This window comes from Cornus florida, unplaced genomic scaffold (assembly GCF_030987335.1).
Source record: "Cornus florida cultivar Cherokee Brave unplaced genomic scaffold, ASM3098733v1 CherokeeBrave_3.0.0_Hap2_Chr05, whole genome shotgun sequence".
NCBI lineage: Eukaryota > Viridiplantae > Streptophyta > Magnoliopsida > Cornales > Cornaceae > Cornus > Cornus florida.
The window spans coordinates 91,476,047-91,497,801 of record NW_026775575.1 but is presented as its reverse complement, the minus strand read 5'-3'; the positions used below and the strand labels follow the sequence as shown (position 1 = coordinate 91,497,801).

The 21,755-nt window shown below is 33.8% G+C and overlaps 2 protein-coding genes and 1 pseudogene across 19 annotated transcripts; 1 reads left to right on the top strand and 2 right to left on the bottom strand.

Moving 5' to 3' along the window:
- The first annotated feature begins 82 nt into the window (after positions 1-82).
- LOC132307588 (mitochondrial ATP-independent inner membrane protease subunit 1a) lies at positions 83-21,188 on the top strand. Of its 18 annotated transcripts, none has more exons than XR_009482272.1 (13): positions 83-261; positions 380-604; positions 3,070-3,180; positions 4,394-4,456; positions 7,735-7,812; positions 12,379-12,476; positions 12,777-12,844; positions 14,648-14,704; positions 14,779-14,902; positions 15,314-15,389; positions 20,323-20,401; positions 20,769-20,819; positions 20,924-21,188. XR_009482272.1 is itself a non-coding variant. In XM_059805397.1 (5 exons), the coding sequence occupies exons 1-4, from the start codon at positions 151-153 to the stop codon at positions 4,430-4,432; spliced, it is 486 nt and encodes a 161-aa protein (XP_059661380.1). In that variant the 5' UTR covers positions 83-150; the 3' UTR covers positions 4,433-4,456; positions 4,717-5,191. The 18 variants fall into 18 exon arrangements, 1 of the variants encoding a protein (XP_059661380.1); XR_009482265.1 differs by having other exon boundaries at positions 20,323-20,405; XR_009482264.1 differs by adding an exon at positions 9,060-9,376 and having other exon boundaries at positions 20,323-20,405; positions 20,769-21,188.
- Positions 9,056-11,108, bottom strand: LOC132307589 (cytochrome P450 72A397-like; annotated as a pseudogene).
- On the bottom strand, positions 16,513-19,495 carry LOC132309699 (cytochrome P450 72A397-like). Its single transcript, XM_059807985.1, has 5 exons — positions 19,275-19,495; positions 18,855-19,035; positions 18,284-18,528; positions 17,446-17,821; positions 16,513-16,938 (listed from the first exon to the last, which is right to left on the bottom strand). The coding sequence occupies exons 1-5, from the start codon at positions 19,493-19,495 to the stop codon at positions 16,513-16,515; spliced, it is 1,449 nt and encodes a 482-aa protein (XP_059663968.1).
- Positions 21,189-21,755: the final 567 nt, after the last annotated feature.

Here is a 21,755-nt window from a genome sequence, read left to right as displayed (position 1 = left end):
GACCGAATACATCACAGCTCACTTGGGATGCATTCGGCCCACCGTTTCGGTTGGAAAGGTGGGCCTAAATAGCACATTTCTTTCAGTTACTTCAGCAGATACTGCCGCTAGAGAGGAAAGCGGTTTCAGTACCGCCAAAAATTGAGAGCGATGGTGCAGTGGAGGAGCATAGCAAAGGAAGCACTGGATCGAACAATGATCGTCACAAAGTTCCTCTGCTGGCTTCACGTCACCAATACTTACATCTGTGCACCAACACTCGTATGTGAAAAACGCATCTTCCTAAAATTCTTATATATATATATATATGTATATGTGTGTTTATAATTTTTTGAAAATTCAGAAAGAACAAGAAATTGAAAATATGATGTGGTCTCAGGGATACGGTCCGAGTATGCTTCCGACCTTGAACATGAGCGGTGATGTGCTATTGGGCGAACACATATCGGTGATGTTGGGGAAAGTTGGACGGGGAGATGTGGTCCTGGTCCGATCGCCTCTAAACCCTAGAAAGACCGTGACCAAACGCATTGTGGGTATGGAAGGTGATAGGGTTACTTTCCTCATGGACCCCAGGAACAATGACAGATTTCAGACTCTGGTGGTATGCATTTTTCTGTTTTTAACATTTTATATTGGTTTTGATTTTTCATTTCAGTTACTTTGTTTATGAATTATGATCCCTTTAGTTCATAGTGATTCTGCTTTGTCTTAGGTAATGATCATGAATGATGTCCCAAAATTTTAAACATGAATAATGGTACGCTTTTTGTGCGATTCCAATAAATAGTGTCCAAAAAGGACTTTTATCAGTATTAGATAAGAATAGAATCTCACTCCTCTGTTAGAGCCTTGGATGTTTTTGTTCCACATGGGATCCGAATGGGGAAGACTTAGGCTTATAAGGGCGGATGTACAGCACTGCCCAACAACTTCAGCTTTTGAATTGGAGGGCAAGCTCTCGGCCTGTTACCCACCCTCCCATGATGTTTATTTCAATTATTGTCACATCATTCGGTAACAACTATTGACAAGTTGCGGTAACAACTGATTGACAATTTTTTCTTTGTCCTTTAAATGATTAAGAAGCATGAAGAGTTGTTAGTTGTTTGAATTGGGTTCAAAATCTTAAAATTCAGTTTCCATCTTATATTTGGAAAACGAGGGTTGAAAAGTTTGTCTTTTTCCTTTAAGCAATTAGGAAGCATGTAGAGTTGTTAGTTGTTTGAATTGGGTTCAAAAATTTTAAATTCAGTTTCAATCTTATATTAAGGGTTTTGTTGGAAGACAGGTAATGTAGGAAAAGCAAGCGGCTTTATTTATTAGTATTTGGGAAATGGCTTTGAAAAAGTAAATTAAAAGGGTGAATTTTTATTTATTTATTTATTTATTTTTAACTAGTTGGTACTCACACACGCCTCTCCAAGGAATTGTTTTCACCTAGCAGGAATCGATGGTGGTTCTAGAAAAATTGTTATGAATAAGTGTTTCTGGAGAAGTGGCTACAAGAAAGTGGATTTTAAGAATTTTAAAGGTAATTTTGTGAAATATGTAGTTTAAAATATCAAGTTGTTTTGGACATGGATGGTTTTGAAGAACACAAGGTTTTGGAAAACAAGTGATTTCTTAAACCCAAGCTGTTGCTATAAGCGGTCTTTTAGATAAGTCGTATTTAGAATTATATGGTTCTGTGTGTTGGATGGTTTCATGAAAAGTAGTTGTGTTGAAAAATGGTTTTCGAGAAGAGTGGTTTGTTGGAATTGTCTTAAGAAAACAAGAGAATAAGAAGCTGTTTCCGCCTTCTGGAAAGACATGAAAGTAAGTTGTTTTTCATAAAACGCTGTTCTTAAAAATTAGTGGAAACAAGTTCTAAATTCACTTTGGAGTTTGGATGTCCTTTGAGCAGGGGTACAATAATATGGAACATAAGGCCTCCACAATTCCACCCCACTCATTTTATCATCACATAAACTTGTTTTTAAAATTTGAGAAGTGCTTAGGGAAATCAACAAAACACGGTTTAGATTTATAATTTTTATATAAGATAGTCTCAAGGCTATGTTAAACGAGTCTTTTAGAAAATAAAAACATGTCTACATCCATTGGCTTTCACATGACCATTTTCAAAAAATAAAAGAAGTATGGAGAGAGTGTTTTGAAAAGTAAAAGAGAATTTCATGTGTCACAACATGGATCTGAAATGCCATTTTTAGGATATCAGGTACAGTCACATTCCAATTCGATGGCCTCTCAAATGCAAATCAGTTTCCAGAAATATAAGTGCCTTGAAACTTAATAATTCGTTATCAAGATTAATTGTCAAAAATGTTCGTGGTACATAATTTATACACATATGCTCAAAGAGTAATTGCCTTTTCTTCAATGAGATGGTTTGGGGCTTCCAGCTCCCACTTGTTTTAACAATTTCAGTACCAAGCATCTTATTTTCTTTCTTCCCATATGGCTGCATATATGAGACAGCAATTACAAAAACTTGGTCTATATGATTTTTGGGTAGCTGACCATGCCCAAAACAACCACTACTGACTAGTGAGATATGCCGTGGTTTTGAGTGAGGTGAACGAAGTAGATTCTCACTTTGAGGGTGGTTGCTTTATATATGTTGAATATACATGAATGTGCATGTCTGCTTTACTTTCACTTTACCAAAGCTATAGGTCACATAGCTATAACTATTCTCTGTAACTAACCAAACCTACATGGCTATTCAATTTGAAGCAGTAACGACTCCTACAGCAGTAACCACTTCGGCTACAAAACGCAATTTAAACCAGAAATAACACTTGTAACTACTTAAAAATTAAATCACACATATAGTTTTTTCTTGAAGAACCAAAGAGTTATGTTCTTTAAAAATTTAATCGATATATACTTTTTCTTTAGCACCAAAAGGTACCTTTTGGATGTTTCTTTCTTTCTTTACCTTTTTATTTTTGGTGGTAGCTTTAATGGGTTTTAAAACTCCTCTTTTTAGATGTTATTTTTTATCTACTAATATTGAAATGATTTATTTATTTGTCTATTTTAATTTTTCGTTTGGGTGTATAGGTGCCAAAGGGTCACGTTTGGATTCAGGGGGATAACACCTATGCCTCTACAGATTCAAGGCATTTTGGGCCTGTTCCTTATGGCCTTATTCAGGGAAAAGTGTTTTGCCGGGTAAGTCTCTCTTCTTCTCATCATTGGTTCATTCTTTGGGAGTGGGAATAGATTTGTTTTTCCACTGCTGCAAAAATTGTTGTAAAATAATTACCCTTTTTGCCATTTTATTTCTGTTTAGTATTTGAGGAAAATAAAGTTCACGTGTTAGACAGTCGGTTCTTTCTACTTGCTGGGTCCTATAGGATCATAGGAAATTATAATCTAAGGTTATTTGATTTTTTATGATGCCTTTGACATTAATGATATATTTTTTTTTTTACACTTCTTTCTTTTACCTGCTAAACCTTAAAATTTAACACCAACAAGCAGATCAAGTCCAAAATATGATACAAATTGAAAGATTCTTGGAACTTTAGTGCTTTAGTGACTGAAGTGAAGTTACCGGAGAAGGTTCAATTATGAGTTAAACAAGTATGGTGGTAGGGCTTGCATAAATATTCTTCAAATTCATAATCTGTTTTTGGGTACGAGTGGGGTGTGGCTGATATTCCGTTTACACCCACATTTTGCTTTTGCAATTCTGACTTCTACAATCCGCAAGCAGCCTATCTTTGCTATTGAGTAGGCTTTATTGGTGCGGAGTTTGCCATGGCTGCATCCGTTAGGGATTCCATCCGGTCTCGTCTTCTGTCTTCGCATACTTCTCTTCCCGTAGCATAAGTTCCCTTAATGTACTGGGTTTCTTTTTTGCCAGCGATCAGTACAGAGCTCAGTTGACTGATGGGGTTAAGCTGTGATAGCCACTCCCTAGTTCCACCTTCTTCTATTTTCCACCTGACTGTACTGCTGTATCATATCTCTGTCTTTTCCTACTACTGTTATCTCTTACCTTAAGTTATAATATGTATGTTCAAAGTTTAGAATTTGCTCTTTCATTAACTTTTTTATCAGTATCTTCATTTAATAGGAAAACAGTTATTACTTTTTTTCTACAATTCCTCTTGTCCCTCCTGAAAAAGAGAAAAAGGAAATGGTCAAGAATGTAAGATTTGACAGCATGAATGGATTGCTAATGGGTTCAGGATTTAAAATTTGTTTTATTTTTTATTAGCTGCAGCTTTCAAAATGGGTTATTGAGACACTTTTGTGGTTGTACCAACTATAGCTTTACATAATCTCATAACTATTGGTGGTGTTGCATGGCAATTAATTTGCAATATTCAGTTTGGCCTACTTTCAGGCCCTTTTAAATTTGTTCTTTCATTTACAGGTATGGCCTCCTGATGGCTTTGGATCATTGGGACAATGAGCATAACAAAAACGATTTCCAAAGGTATTTAGTCGGCACTTGTTCATTTCTTAGATCATCATTCAAGCCATTTCATTTCCTCCCCTCAACTATTATAATTATGTGTTCGAGAAAGTTTGTTTTTTGTTAAGGATACGTCTGGGCTGTAAGGGTTTGATTTCGAAAACTAATTCTCGAAGATGATGTGCTCATTGTTCATTGACGATGTCATAATATTTTCTAACATTTTGTTTGTCATATTCCTCCAAGCTTAAGTTCTTGAAGTTCTTAATATTTATGCACAGATGAAGGTTTACAAATAATATTCTACACATTTTTCTCTACCGTTGCCGGTTCCTGAAAGGGCGAAGCTCATCTAGATTTTGTTGTCTATGCATTTATTGGCTTAAGAATGGATAACTGGGCGCAGTCTTCTACCTCTGGAGAAGGAGAACATGTTCTTGTTGTTTTTCCCAATTTGCCAAATCTCATATGGCATGCTATCAAGAGTCAGTTATATATATCCTTTTGGGCTTTGATTTAGAAAGGGAGTGGTGTGGACTGTGGAGTGAACAATTGAGATGTGAGCCACTTTTGTGAAGAAAGAGGTATTTGCTTTTGGTGATGTGATGAACATATCACATTGTCCTGTTAGGGTGGGAAGAAAACAATATTTCTAGGTTTGCCATTTCAATTTTGCTCTGTTAGGTAAGCATGTTTAATAACTTATTTCGAGACTCAACATCTTAGTCAGAGACATACATTGACCCTCCAAATAAATTATAGACGACAAAAATAATGTTAAAATCTTAAAATAATATGTTTAAGAACATATGGAGAGTCAACATTTTAGTTAGTGACATTCATTGACGTTAAAAATAGTGTTAAATTTTTTAAATACTGTGTTGAAGTTAATTTTGAAATAATATGTTGAAGTCAACAACTTATTACTTATATGGAGAGTCAACGTATTAAATCATTAATGTATTGTTAACTCTTGAAACAAATTGTTTAATGTGCTGCAATGTTGTGCTATGTAAAGCAAAGAATTCAGATTTGTCTTATATACTATCATAAAATAAAAAGAAGGAAAAGAAAAGAGAGAGAAATGAAAAAAATAAAAAAATAGTAGCCGGAGTAATAGCAAAACAAAGTTAAAACTTCAAATTATGGCGTTGAAACCTCTATTCCATCACAACTATGTTGAAACTCAAAATAAATTAAATAATAGCGTTTGTGTTTAACACAATAATTTCAAAACTCAAAATAAATGTGTTAAGTTTATTTATAACTATAATTCCCTCTTATTTTCTTTTTATAGATGTCTCAAATTAGTCGGCAAACTCAAATTTCAAAACTCAAAATAGATGTCTCAAAATAAATGTGTTAAGTTTATTTATAACTATATTCCCTTTGTTCTATTTTACTTTTTAAGATTATGATAATTTTTATTATATTAGTAGTGAATAATTATCAAATTTATTGATAATGGATTTACAGTGATGTGATGATTTATTTTTTGTAAGTTCAATGAAAAACTGTTAAATTGGTAATATTATAAAAATTAGTACATTATTTTTTCAAATATGACCATTATTTAAAATAAGATAAAAACAAAAAGGTGAACACTTATTTAGAAATGGAATGGAGAGAGTATATTTTTACATAAATACCATTAAAGTTTTAAAAAATCTTATAATTTGGTAATACGTAGTATATATATTTAAAATAATAACTTAGTAAATTTTTTAAAAAATATATTAATTGCGTGTCCTAAAAACTTATACTCCATAAATTGACACATAACATGGGGACAGAGGAGCATTTTATTAGTTGGATGGTCAGCTAGATAAATGAGTCAAAAACCACGACCTAGATGAAGCCACCTGGCTTCTTAAGAACATGCGAATCATGTCTACATGGGAATGGTCATAAAGAACGAAGTCGATGGGTAATATAGACATTGCACATTCAGTCACCCGTTCTATAAATATAGATCATATTAGTTCTAGGTTTTCCTAAGATTGCCTATGAGAAACCGGGCGTGCCCTTTTTCTATGCCGCTCGCGTTCCGTTGAGGGCACAAAAAAAAATCCTAATAGAGCCGTTTCTTCATCACTGCAAATGAAAGTCTCTCATCTTCTATTGCATCCAAGAAAGCTCTTACATTATATATATATATATATATATATATAGACACATACTTTTTCTTTTAATTACAATTTTTTTTTTTATAATTTGGTTTTTGTTTTTGTTTTGGGAAAATGTATATTGGGCCGATCCAATGGGTTCTCGCGTAGGAATTTGTTGAGTGGGAACTCAATTTCACCCGGCCTAGATTTAATTTGCAGGGCAGCCTCAAGGTTTAACATGTTTTCTATCATGTTTAGATTCAGGGATCTGCCCTATATATATATACACATATATATGTCCTATGTATGGATTCTATGTTTTGTTCAATATTTCCAACCACTTGATAGAAACATTCAAGTTGCCTCTTAAAATAAAGGGATTGTTATTTTCTATCAGTTTTGTCAATGAAAAGCGTAGTTAGCTTGTTGGGGGTTGTGATTTGTTCCTATAATCATTAATAACTCAAATTTTACAATAATTTAACATTTATTAAAAAATTATCGTGAAAAAATTAAGTAATAAATTAATTATTACATCACCATAAGTAAACCAAATTGAGTCCCAAGTAAATATGTTAGCAAGGATTTGTCTGAAAGTATAGCTGATTTTTACTCAAGTGGGTTCCCAAGTTTGGCATTGAGAACAAATTTTGAGTTTGAGATTGGTTAAATTATATCAAATTTGAGACGAGCTGTTCAACCTCACTAACCATTTTCTTGAGATCACTCCAGGCCACAACAGCATTGCGCCAGGAAAAATTTATTCTATCTAGCATTGGAAAAAGTTGGATTATTATGCAAAAGGTGAATTTTCACCTGAATATGAATTTTAGAATTGAAATCTATATTAAGAACAGCGGTCGGCTTTAAATTTTCTAAATATTTTTAGCTCAAAGTGTGTAGCTTCTGAAAAAAACTCAACCGGCATTGTAATTGGGAATTCTAACCTGCAAATTTAGGAAATTTATAAACTAAGGCATTGTGTGCTCTCCAGATTTTCTTTCCTGTTGATTCAAGATAGTGGTAACCACATTGATAGATATATGGAGAGTTGTCTAAATTAGTTTTGTTTATAGGTAAGAAAATGCGATGAGGAGCTGATTTTTTTTAGCATCTTATCCATATTCAATATATTGTTTTGTTGCAATTAACATGCCATAATCTTCTTGTGATATGGTGGTGGAATGGCAGGACGATACGACCTCATCACAGAGTTTTGTCTCTATGCATCAGCCAGTATGGATTTTCATTTATAACTTGCTATCCCAGGTACTCCTCTAAGCTTCTTTGGTCTCAACCACAACCATTTTACTACTCTCGTGCCGATAACTGAAACATTTAGGTTATTGTATTTACTGTTGCATCCATTTCATTGACAAAAGCTACTCTTTACGTAGCCAATTCAGACATCTATATATATTGAATTTTACATGTATCTAATTGAACTTGAAGAATTGTATGGTGTTACCGAAACATTGTCAAGCTTGCTTAGGAAAGCATACTCCCATTCCTCTATTTTGCCATCACATGGGTGTCACAACAATAATAGTGGAATCACAGTTAATTTCTTCCTAGTAAAAAAGTGAAAAAATTAAGTTTTGGGCTGTTAGCAATTCAATTCATGTGCATGCTGGAAAATTCAAAATTCAAGGTAAAGTTGAACAACCTAGCAAATTTAACCTATTTGTTAGAAATTCTGCAGTGCTGTAGAATGCTAACTGCTGTTAGCAATTCAATTCATGTGCATGCTGGAAAATTCAAAATTCAAGGTAAAGTTGAACAACCTAGCAAATTTAACCTATTTGTTAGAAATTCTGCAGTGCTGTAGAATGCTAACTGTTTGACCTAAGAAACATCTTGTTGATTGAGAGGCACAGTTGTTTGTAATTAATTGGAAAGCATATGTATCATTTGTATATTTGTGATTCCTTCCATTCTGGGGCAGATAAAGAATATACTGGACTGTCTCTCAAAGATCACCATATAAAGATCAAGCTCCTTGGAGTGAAATGAAACCAGTCCCATCCTTGTTTTAGGATATAAGTGAAGTTAACAAAAGCATATATGAAAATAAAAGTTTAAATAAGTAAATAAATAAACATAGAATAACACTACCAAGGAAAATATATGAATATCGAACTTCTAGGTGTTTGAATATGCACTACTTTTTTTTTTTTGTAACTAGACATCAATAGAACTTTCACCACTAAACCATTCACAATAGAGTAAATACATATTGGCTTTGAGTTTTTAAAGAGCAAACTGCCATAATTAATACTATGATTTACTAATCACTACAATTAATATGAAAATTGAGTCTGAGGCTATTGTGATTTGGTACCAGGCTTCATGAAAAGTCATTTTAACACCAATGGTATCCCAACTGAGTGGGAATGTTGAGACTTGGCTCCTTGTGGCTTTCACATCTCCTTCAGAATACTTTTCTGGTTTGAATTCATTTGCACGATTACCCCTAATTTCATCATCATGCTGAAATTTTAAATTTTTCTTTCTAGATTTTATGTACAATCATGTGAGCACCATTTGGGGGTTTTAGGGTTGCGACATAGGAAGGAGCATGTGCATAAGATGGAGAAAGCTCAAATGAGAAGCGCTGTAGAATCATAGCTATAGCCATCTTTACTTCTTACATTGTAAAGTTATTCCCAATACATATTCGGGGGCCCCAGCTGAATGGGAAGAAAGAAACGTGGTTCTTTGTTGCCTTCGCAACTCCCTCAGAAAATCTCTCTGGTTTGAACTCTTTTGCATCTTCACCCCAAATTACAGTCATGATGAACTAGGATTACCGGCAACAACTGCACCCCAGGAGGTATAGTCATATAGCCTAGTTTTGTTTCTCTGCAAGTAATTCGGGTAAACATAGCTACAGGATGGTATAATCTAAGAACCTCATTCAAAATCATTGTTACCTGCAATCAATAAGTTTTTGAAATTATTAATTGTGAATGTAATATGAGTTGTACCATGAAAGTGGGAAAAAAAATATAAATGATGATTGTCTACATATATACACAATATTTAATCTAATACATAGGTAAGATGACATATAATTTTTATGGTGAAAAAAAAATTATGCCTTACAAAATTTGTTACTCTTTCGTTTTCCTGTTGTAAAAGTTCTCTCTTGATTTTAGAACATTTCAAATTCAGGTATTTTTGGCATTTTACAGATTCATGTAAAGATCAAGTTAACGTCTCAAAAGAAACAATTTTGATCATTGTCTGGATTCTTAATTTTCTTCAGATCAAGATTATTTTTCATTTAGAGGCTTTTGGTACGAGGCATGGCCAAAGTCCATATGTTAGTGATTTTAGAATTGTAGAATAATTTGATATGTTGTTATGAAGAACTCCAAAAATTATTCTATATGAAACACTACAATTTATAGGCGATTTAACGCATCATAAACTGATATACTGTTTCCAAAAACATGTTGAACCTCTTCTCTTGCACGTGCTTGCCAGTTTGGGTGCATGCTCAACAAAACCGTTGTCCACACTAGCAAAATTGCGGTGTTCTCTTGCCCAGCAATATAGAATAGCTGGCACTCATCGATGACCTCTTCAATACTCATTCCTGCATCCTTGTTGCCTTGTTCTTTAATTTCTTTCAGATTGCATTTAAGCAGCATACCCAATAAATCACTGTCACTAGCTTCTCCTAATCTCTCCCTTTTATTGATTATACCCCTCACAAGACCTTGCACTTCCGCATAAATTTCCTTCATTTTCCTCATTCTCTTAGTTGGTAGAAACCCTATACATGAACAATTAAAGACAATTGCACCAAAAATAAGTAAACAATTAAAGACAATTGCACCAAAAAGAAGTAAACAATTACGTGGCATTGAACACATGACTTATCTACATCAAACTTAACTTCCCTTAATTTAACGTGGGATTCTTTTATCAACTTACTTATAGTAATGACTGATTCAGTATGTAAGAGTAGATTACACTGCAACAGAGGTTTTAGCTTGGACTTAAAACTGATGTTTCACATTGCATAACTAACTAAGAGATTTCAACTTACAAGCATGTACTAGAAAATTTTAAATTTAGCTATTCAATTGTCAACCTATTTTCACGCTTCAATTTATAGGGACAAGAGATAGAAATAATAAAGAGGTGTGTAAATAACAGTAGTATGCAAATTATCAATTAACTGTACCATTTGTAAATCATACCTATCTTGTAGTACCATCAATTATAATATTTTCGGAACTAAATTTAAAGCAATACAAATTCAATTTCCCAATTTGAAAGTATTAATTGAACTACATGATATTTTTTATTTACCTCTGTCCCGGAATGTAAAATGACTGCAGAAAGTGATGCGCATGTTCACATTGTTCTTTTTGGAGTTCGAATATCCTTCTACCTTCTTCATAGCTGCTACCAAATGCTGTTCGAGAAATCACAGCACAGGATAAATTTTGAAGATAGGGCCAAACATCCAATTCACATGAACTCCTTTCTGAGACCAGCATCTCCCATTAACTCATCATCTCGCTACAACTTAAATACATTGAAGGTAGCATTTCCTGAAAATACGAAGCATACAACTTACACTAACCATTTGTAGTAGTCTTAGGATCATGTTAGTGTTTTGAAGTGTATTAATTTACGATGAGATTGAAGAGACCTATAAAACTTGAGTTTGTAAAGAGAATTTGAAAACTATCATTTGGAGGTTAGTTCAAAACAATGTCCTGTTGATGTTAAGAACAGAATATTAAACTACCTTCAACTTCTCTAGATAGAAAGCTGGGTTGATAATCTTTCTATGCTTTAGCCCATTTCTCATCCTCATGGCTTGCGACGCCAGCCACTAGCAAGTCGGAAATTGGATCCAGCCTTCGCTTCTTGAAAGTATCGTTCCTAAGCAAGACCTCAGTAATTATTTTGGGGTCCATTATGTAAAAGGAATGGGGCCAGCTCATGAAAAAGAATTTTTACCTGCATTTTTGTTGCTTATTTGTGTGAGATTGTTAGAAGAACATTTAAGATTGTAATCTGCAGTAATGCTACCGAAAATGAAGAATAGTACTGAAAGTAACAAGTCTCACGAAGCTTAGAATCATGTCGATACCGTACTTCCTGACTGATTGATGGTAGAATGGTAGAACACGGGGCAGAATATCATCGGACAAGTTGATGGGTGTACTTCTTGCTTCTCTCACCATCTTGTAAATTTCTTTGGAGTCTCCATAGAAAAGCCGGTATGGATTTCCCCTGAAACCCTGCTGTCTCAGAAGTCTCTCTAGCTTCTTTGGCCTCAACCACACCCAGTTTAGGATTCTCCATGCGCATGATAGAAAAACAACCAAAACAAAGGATATCACAATTGAGTTAAGTGTTACTTCTATTTTCAATGTCAAAAGACTTCTGTGAGTTTCTGTGATCTTGTTGATGTTAAAGAAGCTTATTAGGAGGGAGCCTAGATTTTACAGCCGTTTTAGTGGAATTTTAAAAAGGATTAGGTGAGAAGTTACACAGCCAGTGTTGTCTTAAGCTTTTTGTTGGGTTGTAATATATGTTGTCTTAAGCTTTTTGTTGGATTGTTATATAGTCTTTATATTCTGTTTTAAATTTGTTGTACACATAATTAATCAGGCTTCCATTGGAGAAGACACCTATTATTACATTTTTAATGTTGTTATAGTATAGGTGGTGACAAAGAAAGGCTTATGATTTTTCTATTTAGTTAAATTTTTTATATACAATAGGCTGTAATCCAAAACCTAATATTTTAATTTAAGCATGTGTAACTTCTTACATTTGGATGTTTTCTTTTGTCCTCTTCAAAAGAATAAATGCGTGTTAGAGAGAAAAAATGTTGCCGTTAGAGAGAGCTACCTCCTGCCTCATAGCCTTGGTTGCATTGGACTGAATTTGCAAACAAGATGGTAACGTTTTGTTTCCATTTTCAATGTCTTGTGATTTTATTTTATTTATTTATTGGTTCTGGTCTGTTTCAACCGTTGTCACACTATGAATATAGCAATTTTGTGAAATTTTAAAATGACACCATATTTTACTTGACGCCATACACAACCTATTTGTGCAATACTTAAATAGCCTTTTGCAGACAAATTTATTAGGATTTTTAATCGGAATTTCATATTATTTGGGATGTAAAATACAATTACAATGGATACTTATGTGATATTGCTTGCCAAGATTTTGATACTATAATTATTCAACAGTGTTCTTTCTGGGAACTATTGGAGGTGAAGAATGAGGCTTAATATTTTTTTTGCCTTCTCAATTCTTGGTGAGCTATTTTCCATCTTCACTCTTATTTCTATGGTCATTGCACTGAAGTTCCTCAACTGCTTCATTGCTTGGTTGCTTAATTCTCTAAGGCCAACAATTAAATCAGATTATGTTTGCCACATTTTCAAATTTTGGTCATGGGCCTTTGTTGTTTGGGTTGTCCTGACCGCATTCCATGGACCTAGTTATATTTGGTTCTGGCTTCATTGTTTGGGCGTTTGTGTTTTTTCTCTTCTGAAAATGGGTTAGGTGCTATTAGAGAGGGTGTAACTTAAATATTTAAATCCTTCAACACGCCCCCTCACATGTGGCCTTCTTTGGTCTAACACGTGTTTTTTAAATTTTTAATTAGGGTGCCCTGATTGCATGTTAACTACCATCTACTCTAAAAGCTTAAGCTGTTAGAGAGGGTGTAACTTAAATATTTTAATCCTTCAACATTGCCCCAACCAGTACAACCATAATCACTCACCCAAACTAAAAAAATTCTCTTCTCCTGTAGCACATGAATATTATCATTTTCTTCCAAATCTCTTTGAATGAGAATTCACTTTGCTTCCAAACAATTTTGTCTGAGCCTTGATGTAATTTACAGTTTAAAAATTGATTCCACATGTCTTCTTCCCCAGATGCTAGGTACCTGTTTACTCTACCTACCTTCTTGAATCACTTCCCTTAAATTTGCTGCTTTAGACAAGGTGCCTAACACTTTTGTGACCAAACACTTGGATCAGAGTCTGACCATGCCACCTTGTATCCATAAACATTACTATATAAGCATGTGACCTAATTACATGTTTTTTATGTTTAAGGTAATCATACATTATCATTAAGTCAGTTCATATGTTGAACAGATTTATACTCCCTCTGTCCCTAAAAAGATGTCCTGTTTGGGGAACCGTGACTCACAAATCCCCAAACAGGACATCTAATTTGGGACGGAGTACATATTAAACTAACATGTTTGAAATTTTCATCACATGATAATTATTTGGCTTGACTGTAAATAATAACGTTTTCTGATTACCAGTCATATGGCAATGTACTATAACACAATTTTTCCAAATTATTACTTCGTGATTACAAGGAACTCACACCCAAATGTTCAACTCTTTGAATTTATGAAGAGGAGGAAAAGCATTTGTGTCTCAATTAAATGGCACCATGATAGTTTATGATACCGATAAGAGAAAAATAATTCACTTTATTTTGAAGGGCAAGAGAAAATTTTCATTGTAAAACAAGAGAGCACAATCAAGAGAACGAGAATTATAAAATGAGTGCACAATAATTATTCTCACCTAAACACAACCCGGAACATTAATTATATGGCAATTAAAATTAAAAATACAACGTAGACACAACTGCTAAGCAACACAAATAATCATTGATAGCTTCATCCCAATAACAAATTCATAGTCTTCCAATGAGGCCAGTCCACCTAGGCAGCAACATGACATTGGCATTGCATCCACTATGCCAATTATACACCACCAACCTTCAACAGTAATTAAGTTTGCAGAAAACCACATTAGCACCAAACTGAGGTTGAAGAGTCAAGATAGTGAAAGATGGGTATAGGTTGGTGAGAGCTCAATAGAGAAGTGTTGTAGAATCATTTTGGCCACATCACAGAATGAAGTAATGCTAACTGAACTAGTGTTTCTCACATCTTTTTTCTTTCGTATTGATTCAAGATAGTGGTATAGCATCCGCATTAATAGTGAAATATAGTCAACTTAGTTTTTGTATGAAGGTAAAAGATTCATACAGGTGGACTCAACTTAGTTTTTGTTTTTAGGTAAGAAAATGTGATGAGGAGCGCTGATTTTATGTAGCATCTTGCCTATACTCAATGGTATGAGAATAGACAACATATTGTATTCTTGCAATTAACATGCTATACTTGTTGATATGGTGGTGGAATGGCAGGATGGCACAATGTCATTGAGAGGTTGGGGGATCTGGATTTTGCTTCTTTTGTCACCATGGATGTCTTTTCCATGTCTCTATGCCGTAGCCAGAAAGGATTTCCATTGATAACTTGCTCTCTCAGGTACTCCTCTAATCTTCTTTGGTCTAAACCACACCCAATTTACTACTCTCATGCCCATGTTACAACAGTAACTGAAACATTGTGGTTATTGGATTTACTGTTGCATCCATTTTATTGACAAAAGCTACTATATACCTAGCCAATGCAGACATCTATATATAGAATTTTATATGTATATGATTGACTTTAAAGAATTGTTGGTGTTACCAATACATGGTCAAGCTTGCTTAGGAAAGCATACTCTCATTCCACTATTTGGCCATCACATGGGTGTCACAGTTAAAATTGGGAAATCACAGTGTAGTTGTTTGTGTTTGACAGTTAGGTTGAATATTTGTAGGGTCTTCTTACCAATTTCTATCCTAATTTTTTTATCAATCACATTAAATTTGGTTTTCTTATTCTTTTTAGTAATCAAGTGGAAAATTTTAAGGCTGGGGCTTTGGCAATTGAATTCACGTGCATGCTTGAAAAGTCCAAGTTCAAGGTAAAGTTGAACCACCACCACCTAGTAGATTCAATACCTATGTTGCTAAAAATTCTGGAGTGCTGTAGAGAGCAAATCAAGACAGATTCAGCTAAGAAACATCTCATTAATTGAGAGGCACAGTTGCTTATTATTAATTGGAAAATATATATATCATTTGTATATTTGTGGTTACTTCCACTCTAGCATAGATAAAGAATACCAATGCAGTATTGTAGAACCATGGATGTGTGTGCCCAATTGGATCAGTAGTATACTGTAGTCTCCTTCGTAGATCACCATAAAAAGATCAAGCTTCTTGGAGGGTGTTGAAACCTGTCCCCTTCTTGTGTGTTAGTAAAAGAATACCGAAAGAGAAAAAAAAAATGAAAAAAGAAAAGTGATATAAAAAGAAGAATAACATTGTTAAGGAAAATAAAATGAATATCAAACTTCTTGGTGTTTGAATATCCACTATATTTTTGTAATGAAACATCACTAGAACTTCTACTGCTAAACCATTCACAATAGAGTAAATACATATTTGCTTTGAGTTTTTAAGATCAAACTACCAAAATTAATATGATTTACAAATCACTACAATTAATATGAAAATTTAGTCTCAGACTATTGTGATTTGGTACCAGGCTTCATGTAAGACCATTTTAACACCAATAGGATCGCAACTTTGGTTTCAATTCATTTGCAAATTGCATGGTCACCCAAAATTTCATCTTCATGCTGAAATATTATTATTTTATTAATTAATTAATTTATTATTATTTTGATAAGTAATCTTTTTATTCAAAGAGAAACACAGTACAGGATTAAGAGGGGCATACCCCAATAGTACAACCGAACCAGATCAACAAACCAACTAAAGGAATCAATCACTCCAAAATGGAAGTTACAAACCAGATCAACAAACCAACTAAAGGAATCAATCACTCCAAAATGGAAGTTATCTAACAGCATGACTGTTGAATCTAAAAGCAGGGAAAGACAACATTTCTAGTTATTTTGGAAGAACTATAACAGTATGACTGTTGAATCTAGAAGCAGGGAATGACACCATCTCGAGTCTAATTGAGTTGTAGGTTTGAAGGGATACAAAGCACTCATCCAAACAATTAAATTCTTGTTTCTATATTTTACGTAAAATCATGTGAGCACCATGTTGTGGGTCTAGGGATGCAATATAGGAAGGAGAGTGTTGATAAGATGGAGAAAGCTCATATGAGAAGTGCGTTAGCATCATAGCTACAGCCATCTTTGCCTCTAACATTGCAAAGTTATACCCAATGCATATTCGGGGCCCCCAGCCGAATGCGAAGAAAGAGCCTTGGTTCTTTGTTGCCTTTGCAACTCCCTCAGAAAATCTCTCTGGTTTGAACTCTTCTGCATCGTCACCCCAAATTTCAGAATCATGATGAACTAGGAGTAGGGGGCACAACACCTGCACTCCAGGAGGTAGAGTCATATCACCTAGTTTTGTTTCTCTGCAAGTAACTCGGGTAACCATAGATGAAGGAGTGTATAATCTAAGAACCTCGTTCAAAATCATTGTTACCTGCAATCAATAAATTTTGGAAATTATCAATTCTGTGAATATGTAATACAAGTTATTATGTATACCATGAAAAACGGAATATATATATATATATATATATATATATATATATATATATATATATATATATATATATATATGATATTTGTCTATATACATATATACAGTATTTAATGTAAGAAATAGGTAAGAAAACCTGCAAATATAGTACAATATTTATGATTAAAAAAATTTATGCCATACAAAATTTGGCCCTATGAATATTTCTTTTTCTTGTTGAAAAACTTCCCTCTTGATTAAAGTCAACTTCTCAAAAAGAAATCATTTTGATCATTATTAAGTTTCGATCTCCATTTTCTTCAGAGGAAGATAATTTTTCATTTTAGAGGTGTTTGGTAGGGAGAAAACAAAATTTGCATGGCCAAAGTTCATGATTTTGGGATTGTAAAATAATTTTGATATTATGTTAGGAAGAACTCCAAAAATGAATCTATAGAAAACACCTACAATTTTAAGGCGATTTAACCCATCATAGTCTGGTTTATTGTTCCCAAAAACATGCTGAACCTCCTCTCTTGCACGCACTTGCCAGTTTGGGTGCATGCTCAACATAACCATTGTCCACACTAGCAAATCTGCGGTGTTCTCTTGTCCAGCAAAATAGAATAGCTTGCACTCATTGGTGATATCTTCAATACTCATTCCTGCATCCTTGCTACCTTGTTCTTTAATTTCTTTCTGGTTGGATTTAAGCATCACACCCAATAAATCGCTGTCACTAACTTCTCCTAATCTCTCCCTTTTATTGATTATACCCCTCACAAGAGCTTGCACTTCGGCATAAATTTCCTTCATTTTCCTCATTCTCTTAGTTGGTAGAAACCTATACATGAACAATTAAAGACAATTGCACCAAAAAAAGAATAAAACAATTACATGGCGTCGAACATGTGATTTCTCAATGTTAAGGGAAGCATTAATGACTGATACAATATGAAGGGTAGATTACACTGAAACAGAGGCATTAGCTCGTACTTAAAACTGATGTTTCACATTGCATAATTTACTAAAAGATTTCAACTTACAAGCATATATTTACTAGAAAATATTAAATTTAGTAGTTCAATTGTCAACCTATTTTCACACAAATCAAAATTTTTTTTTGATAAGTACCCAAAAATCAAATTTTTAGGGACAAGAGATAGAAATAGTAAAGAGTTGTGCAAATTATCAATTAACTGTACCATTTGTAAATCATACCTGTTATACAGCAACATCAATTGTAATATTTTCATAACTAAATTTAGAGCAATACCAATTCAATCTCCCAGTTTGAAAGTATTACCTCCAACCTGGAATGTAAAATGACTGCAGAACGTCATGCACAAGGTCACATTGTTCTCTTTGGAGTTTGAATATCCTTCCACCTTCTTCATAGCTGCTACCAAATGCTGTTCGAGAAATGACATCACAGGATAGATTTAGAAGATAGGGCCAAACATCCAATTCACATGAACTCTTTTCTGAAACCAGCTTCTCCCATTTACCCATCATCTCGCTACAACTCGAATGCATTGCAGGTACCAATTCCTGAGAATATAAAGTACACTGTAGTAACGCAGGGGATAGAAAAAGAGAACCTACTTTCAATATCATACTACATGTCAAAATTAGGCTTCTTACTCTGTGTGTCTTTGGCAATTCAAAAAAAAAAAAATCAATATGGACACTTAAATTAACCATTTGTAGTAGTCTTAGAATCAGTTTATTGTTTTCTAGTGCTGTTAATTTACAATGAGATTGAAGAAGCTTATAAAACTTGAGTTTGTTAAGAGAATTTGATGACTATCATTTGGAGGTTAGTTCAAAGAACTGTCTTGTTGATGTTAAGAACAGAATATGAAATTAATAGTTACCTTCAACTTCTCTACATAGAAAGCTGGGTTGAGAATCTTTCTATGCTTAGCCCATTTCTCATCCTCCTGACTTGCGATGCCAGTCACTAGCAACTTGGAAATTGGATTATGCTTTACCTTATGGAAAATATCGTTCCTGAGCAAGACCTCTTTAATTAATTTGGGGTCCATTATGTGAACCCTAGGAATGGGGCCAACCCATGAAAAACAATTTTTACCTGCATTTTTTGCCATTATGCGAGATTATTAGAACATTAATTTAAACTAGTAATCTGCAGTAATGCTACTGAAAATGAAGCTTAGTACCAAAAGTCTGAAAGTACCAAGTCTCGGGATGGAGAAATTCTTACATGGTCCTGGCCAATCACAACTCACGCAAGCAAAAATCTTAATGAAGCTTAGAGTCATGTCAATACTTACCATACTTCCTGACTGATTGATGGTAGAATGGTAGTGCATGGGATGGAATATGATCCGACAAGTTGATGGATGTACTTCTTGCTTCTTTCACCATTGTGTAAATTTCTTTGGAGTCTCCATAGAAAAGCCGGTATGGATTTCCCCTGAGACCTTGCTGTCTCATCAGTCTCTCTAACTTCTTTGGCGTCAACCACAACCAGTTCAGAACTCTCCCTGCGCATGATAGAAAGGCAACCAAGACAAAGGAGATCACTATTGAGTTAAGTGTTACTTCCATTTTCAATGGCAAAAGTTTTTTTGCAATAGTTTCTGTGATCTTGTTGATGGTAAAGAAGATTATTCAGGAGGGAGCCTAGAATACTTATTTATAGCCTTTTTGGTGGAATTTTTCAAAGGGATTAGGACTCACTAGGTGACAAGCCTTCAGCTAGTGTTTTCTTAAGCTTTTTGTTGAATTGTTATATTGTTAATCTATTGTACACTTGACTAATCAGGCTCCAATCATTTTGGAGAAGGCACCAATTATTGCACTTTACGTGTTGCCATATTATAGGTGGTGATTAAGTAAGGCTTATCATATTTCAAATTTAGTTGGCTTTCTTATTGATAAAGCTATAACACGAAGTAAGGCTTATTATTTTTCAAATTTAGTTAACATTCTTATTGATAAACAAAAATATTATGGTACCAACTATAACGTGTGGAAATATTGCTACTAAAATATCTCATCATGTTTAGCACCATCCAATATATATATTAACTTCATCAAAGAATCAATACCCAAGCCCTTGATTTTGGTACTCTTGAACTTGATGTAATCTAGTAGATACGATTCTTGAATTTTTATTTTTATTTTTATTTTAATATCTTTATTCCTTAGGATTGTGTGTTCTTGTTTATTTTTTGTGATTAGATCTATATAATTATGCAATTTCAGGTGCTCAACATTTATTTTTTTATTGCAAGGACTACATGAAAATTTGCTAAAAATAAGGACATAATTTAGTAGCACTATGTTCCATGTTCATTCGAAATCCTCTTTTTGCAGATACGGACTTGCCAATAACACTGGATTCGACACCGGCTCAGTTCATTAATAATAGTTCAGACTGGTCAGTTATAGCTCGGTAGGTCAGTGACTCAGGAAGGTTATAAGCCTTATTATTTTTCAAATTTAGTTGACTTCTTATGGAATCAGCTATAAGGCGTGGAACACATTGCTACTAAAATATATCCTTATGTTTAGCACCATCTAATAGACACTATATATATATATATATATATATATATATATATATATATATTTTAACACCATCCAATAATCAATACCCAAGCCCTTGATTTTGATACTCTTGAACTTGATGTAATGCACTAGTTACGATACTTGGTATTCTTTAATTTTTATTTTTCTTAAATATACAGTGATTCATTTTTTAGAAGTGTGTGTAGTTGTTTATTTTTTGTGATTTGATCTCTATAATTTTGCGGTTTCAGGTGCAAAACATTTATTTGTTTTTGCGGAAATGAGCACTTTATTAGGCGGCTGTAAGGATTTGATTTTGAAAATTAATTATTGATGATGATGTGCTCATTATTCATTGATGACAATCCTAATTTATCTGACTTTTTGTTTGTCGTTTTCCTCCAAGCTCAAGTTCTTTAAATTTGATCAGAATATTCTGACATGGTCAGAGTATCATCGGACAACTTGATGGCTGTACAAGACACAGAAAAGCCGGCGTGGTCTCTCTAGCTTCTCTGACCTCAACCACGCCCGGTTCAGGACTCTCCATACTTCCGTTTCTGTGATCATGTTGATGTTGAAGAATCTTCTTGAGGAGAAAGCCTATTATTTGATACTTTGTATACTTATTATTATTATTTTTTTATTATTATTTTTTTCTTGGCTTGCTATTCTTCGTCTCTTGTGCTGCACTCCTTTTATAGATGCCAACATCAGGCATGGGTTAATGGGAGCATGACAAAATGAATTTGCCTAGCCTAGGTTTTCAATTTGTCAATGTTTGTAGTGTGCACGTTTCATGTATTATAATTTATTTTTATATTACTAGTATAAAATATTTAATTTCTATCCATTATTCTAATTGTCTCGTGTAATTTTCTTTCTGAAGCTGCTGACTAAACTAAATGTACATCGATATTGATTATGTTGGTTCTCTCTTAGGGATGCATCTAGAATGAATCATTCCCTTTGTACAGGATGCAATTTGAAAAGCTAGCACAACGCGTCACCCGTTTATGGGGTTAAATTATCATTTTGCTTTTATAATTTATTTTTATATTGAAAATTATTAACTACATATTAAATATTTAGTCTACGCCCAACAATTCCATTCAAACAATTGCATCCCAAAAATCCGTTCAGGGGAGGATTTATCTACTTGGCAGACATACAAGCTGAGGAAAACAAAGGATATGTAAGAGCCACACCATCAACCATTTTTTAATATTTTTTTGCTT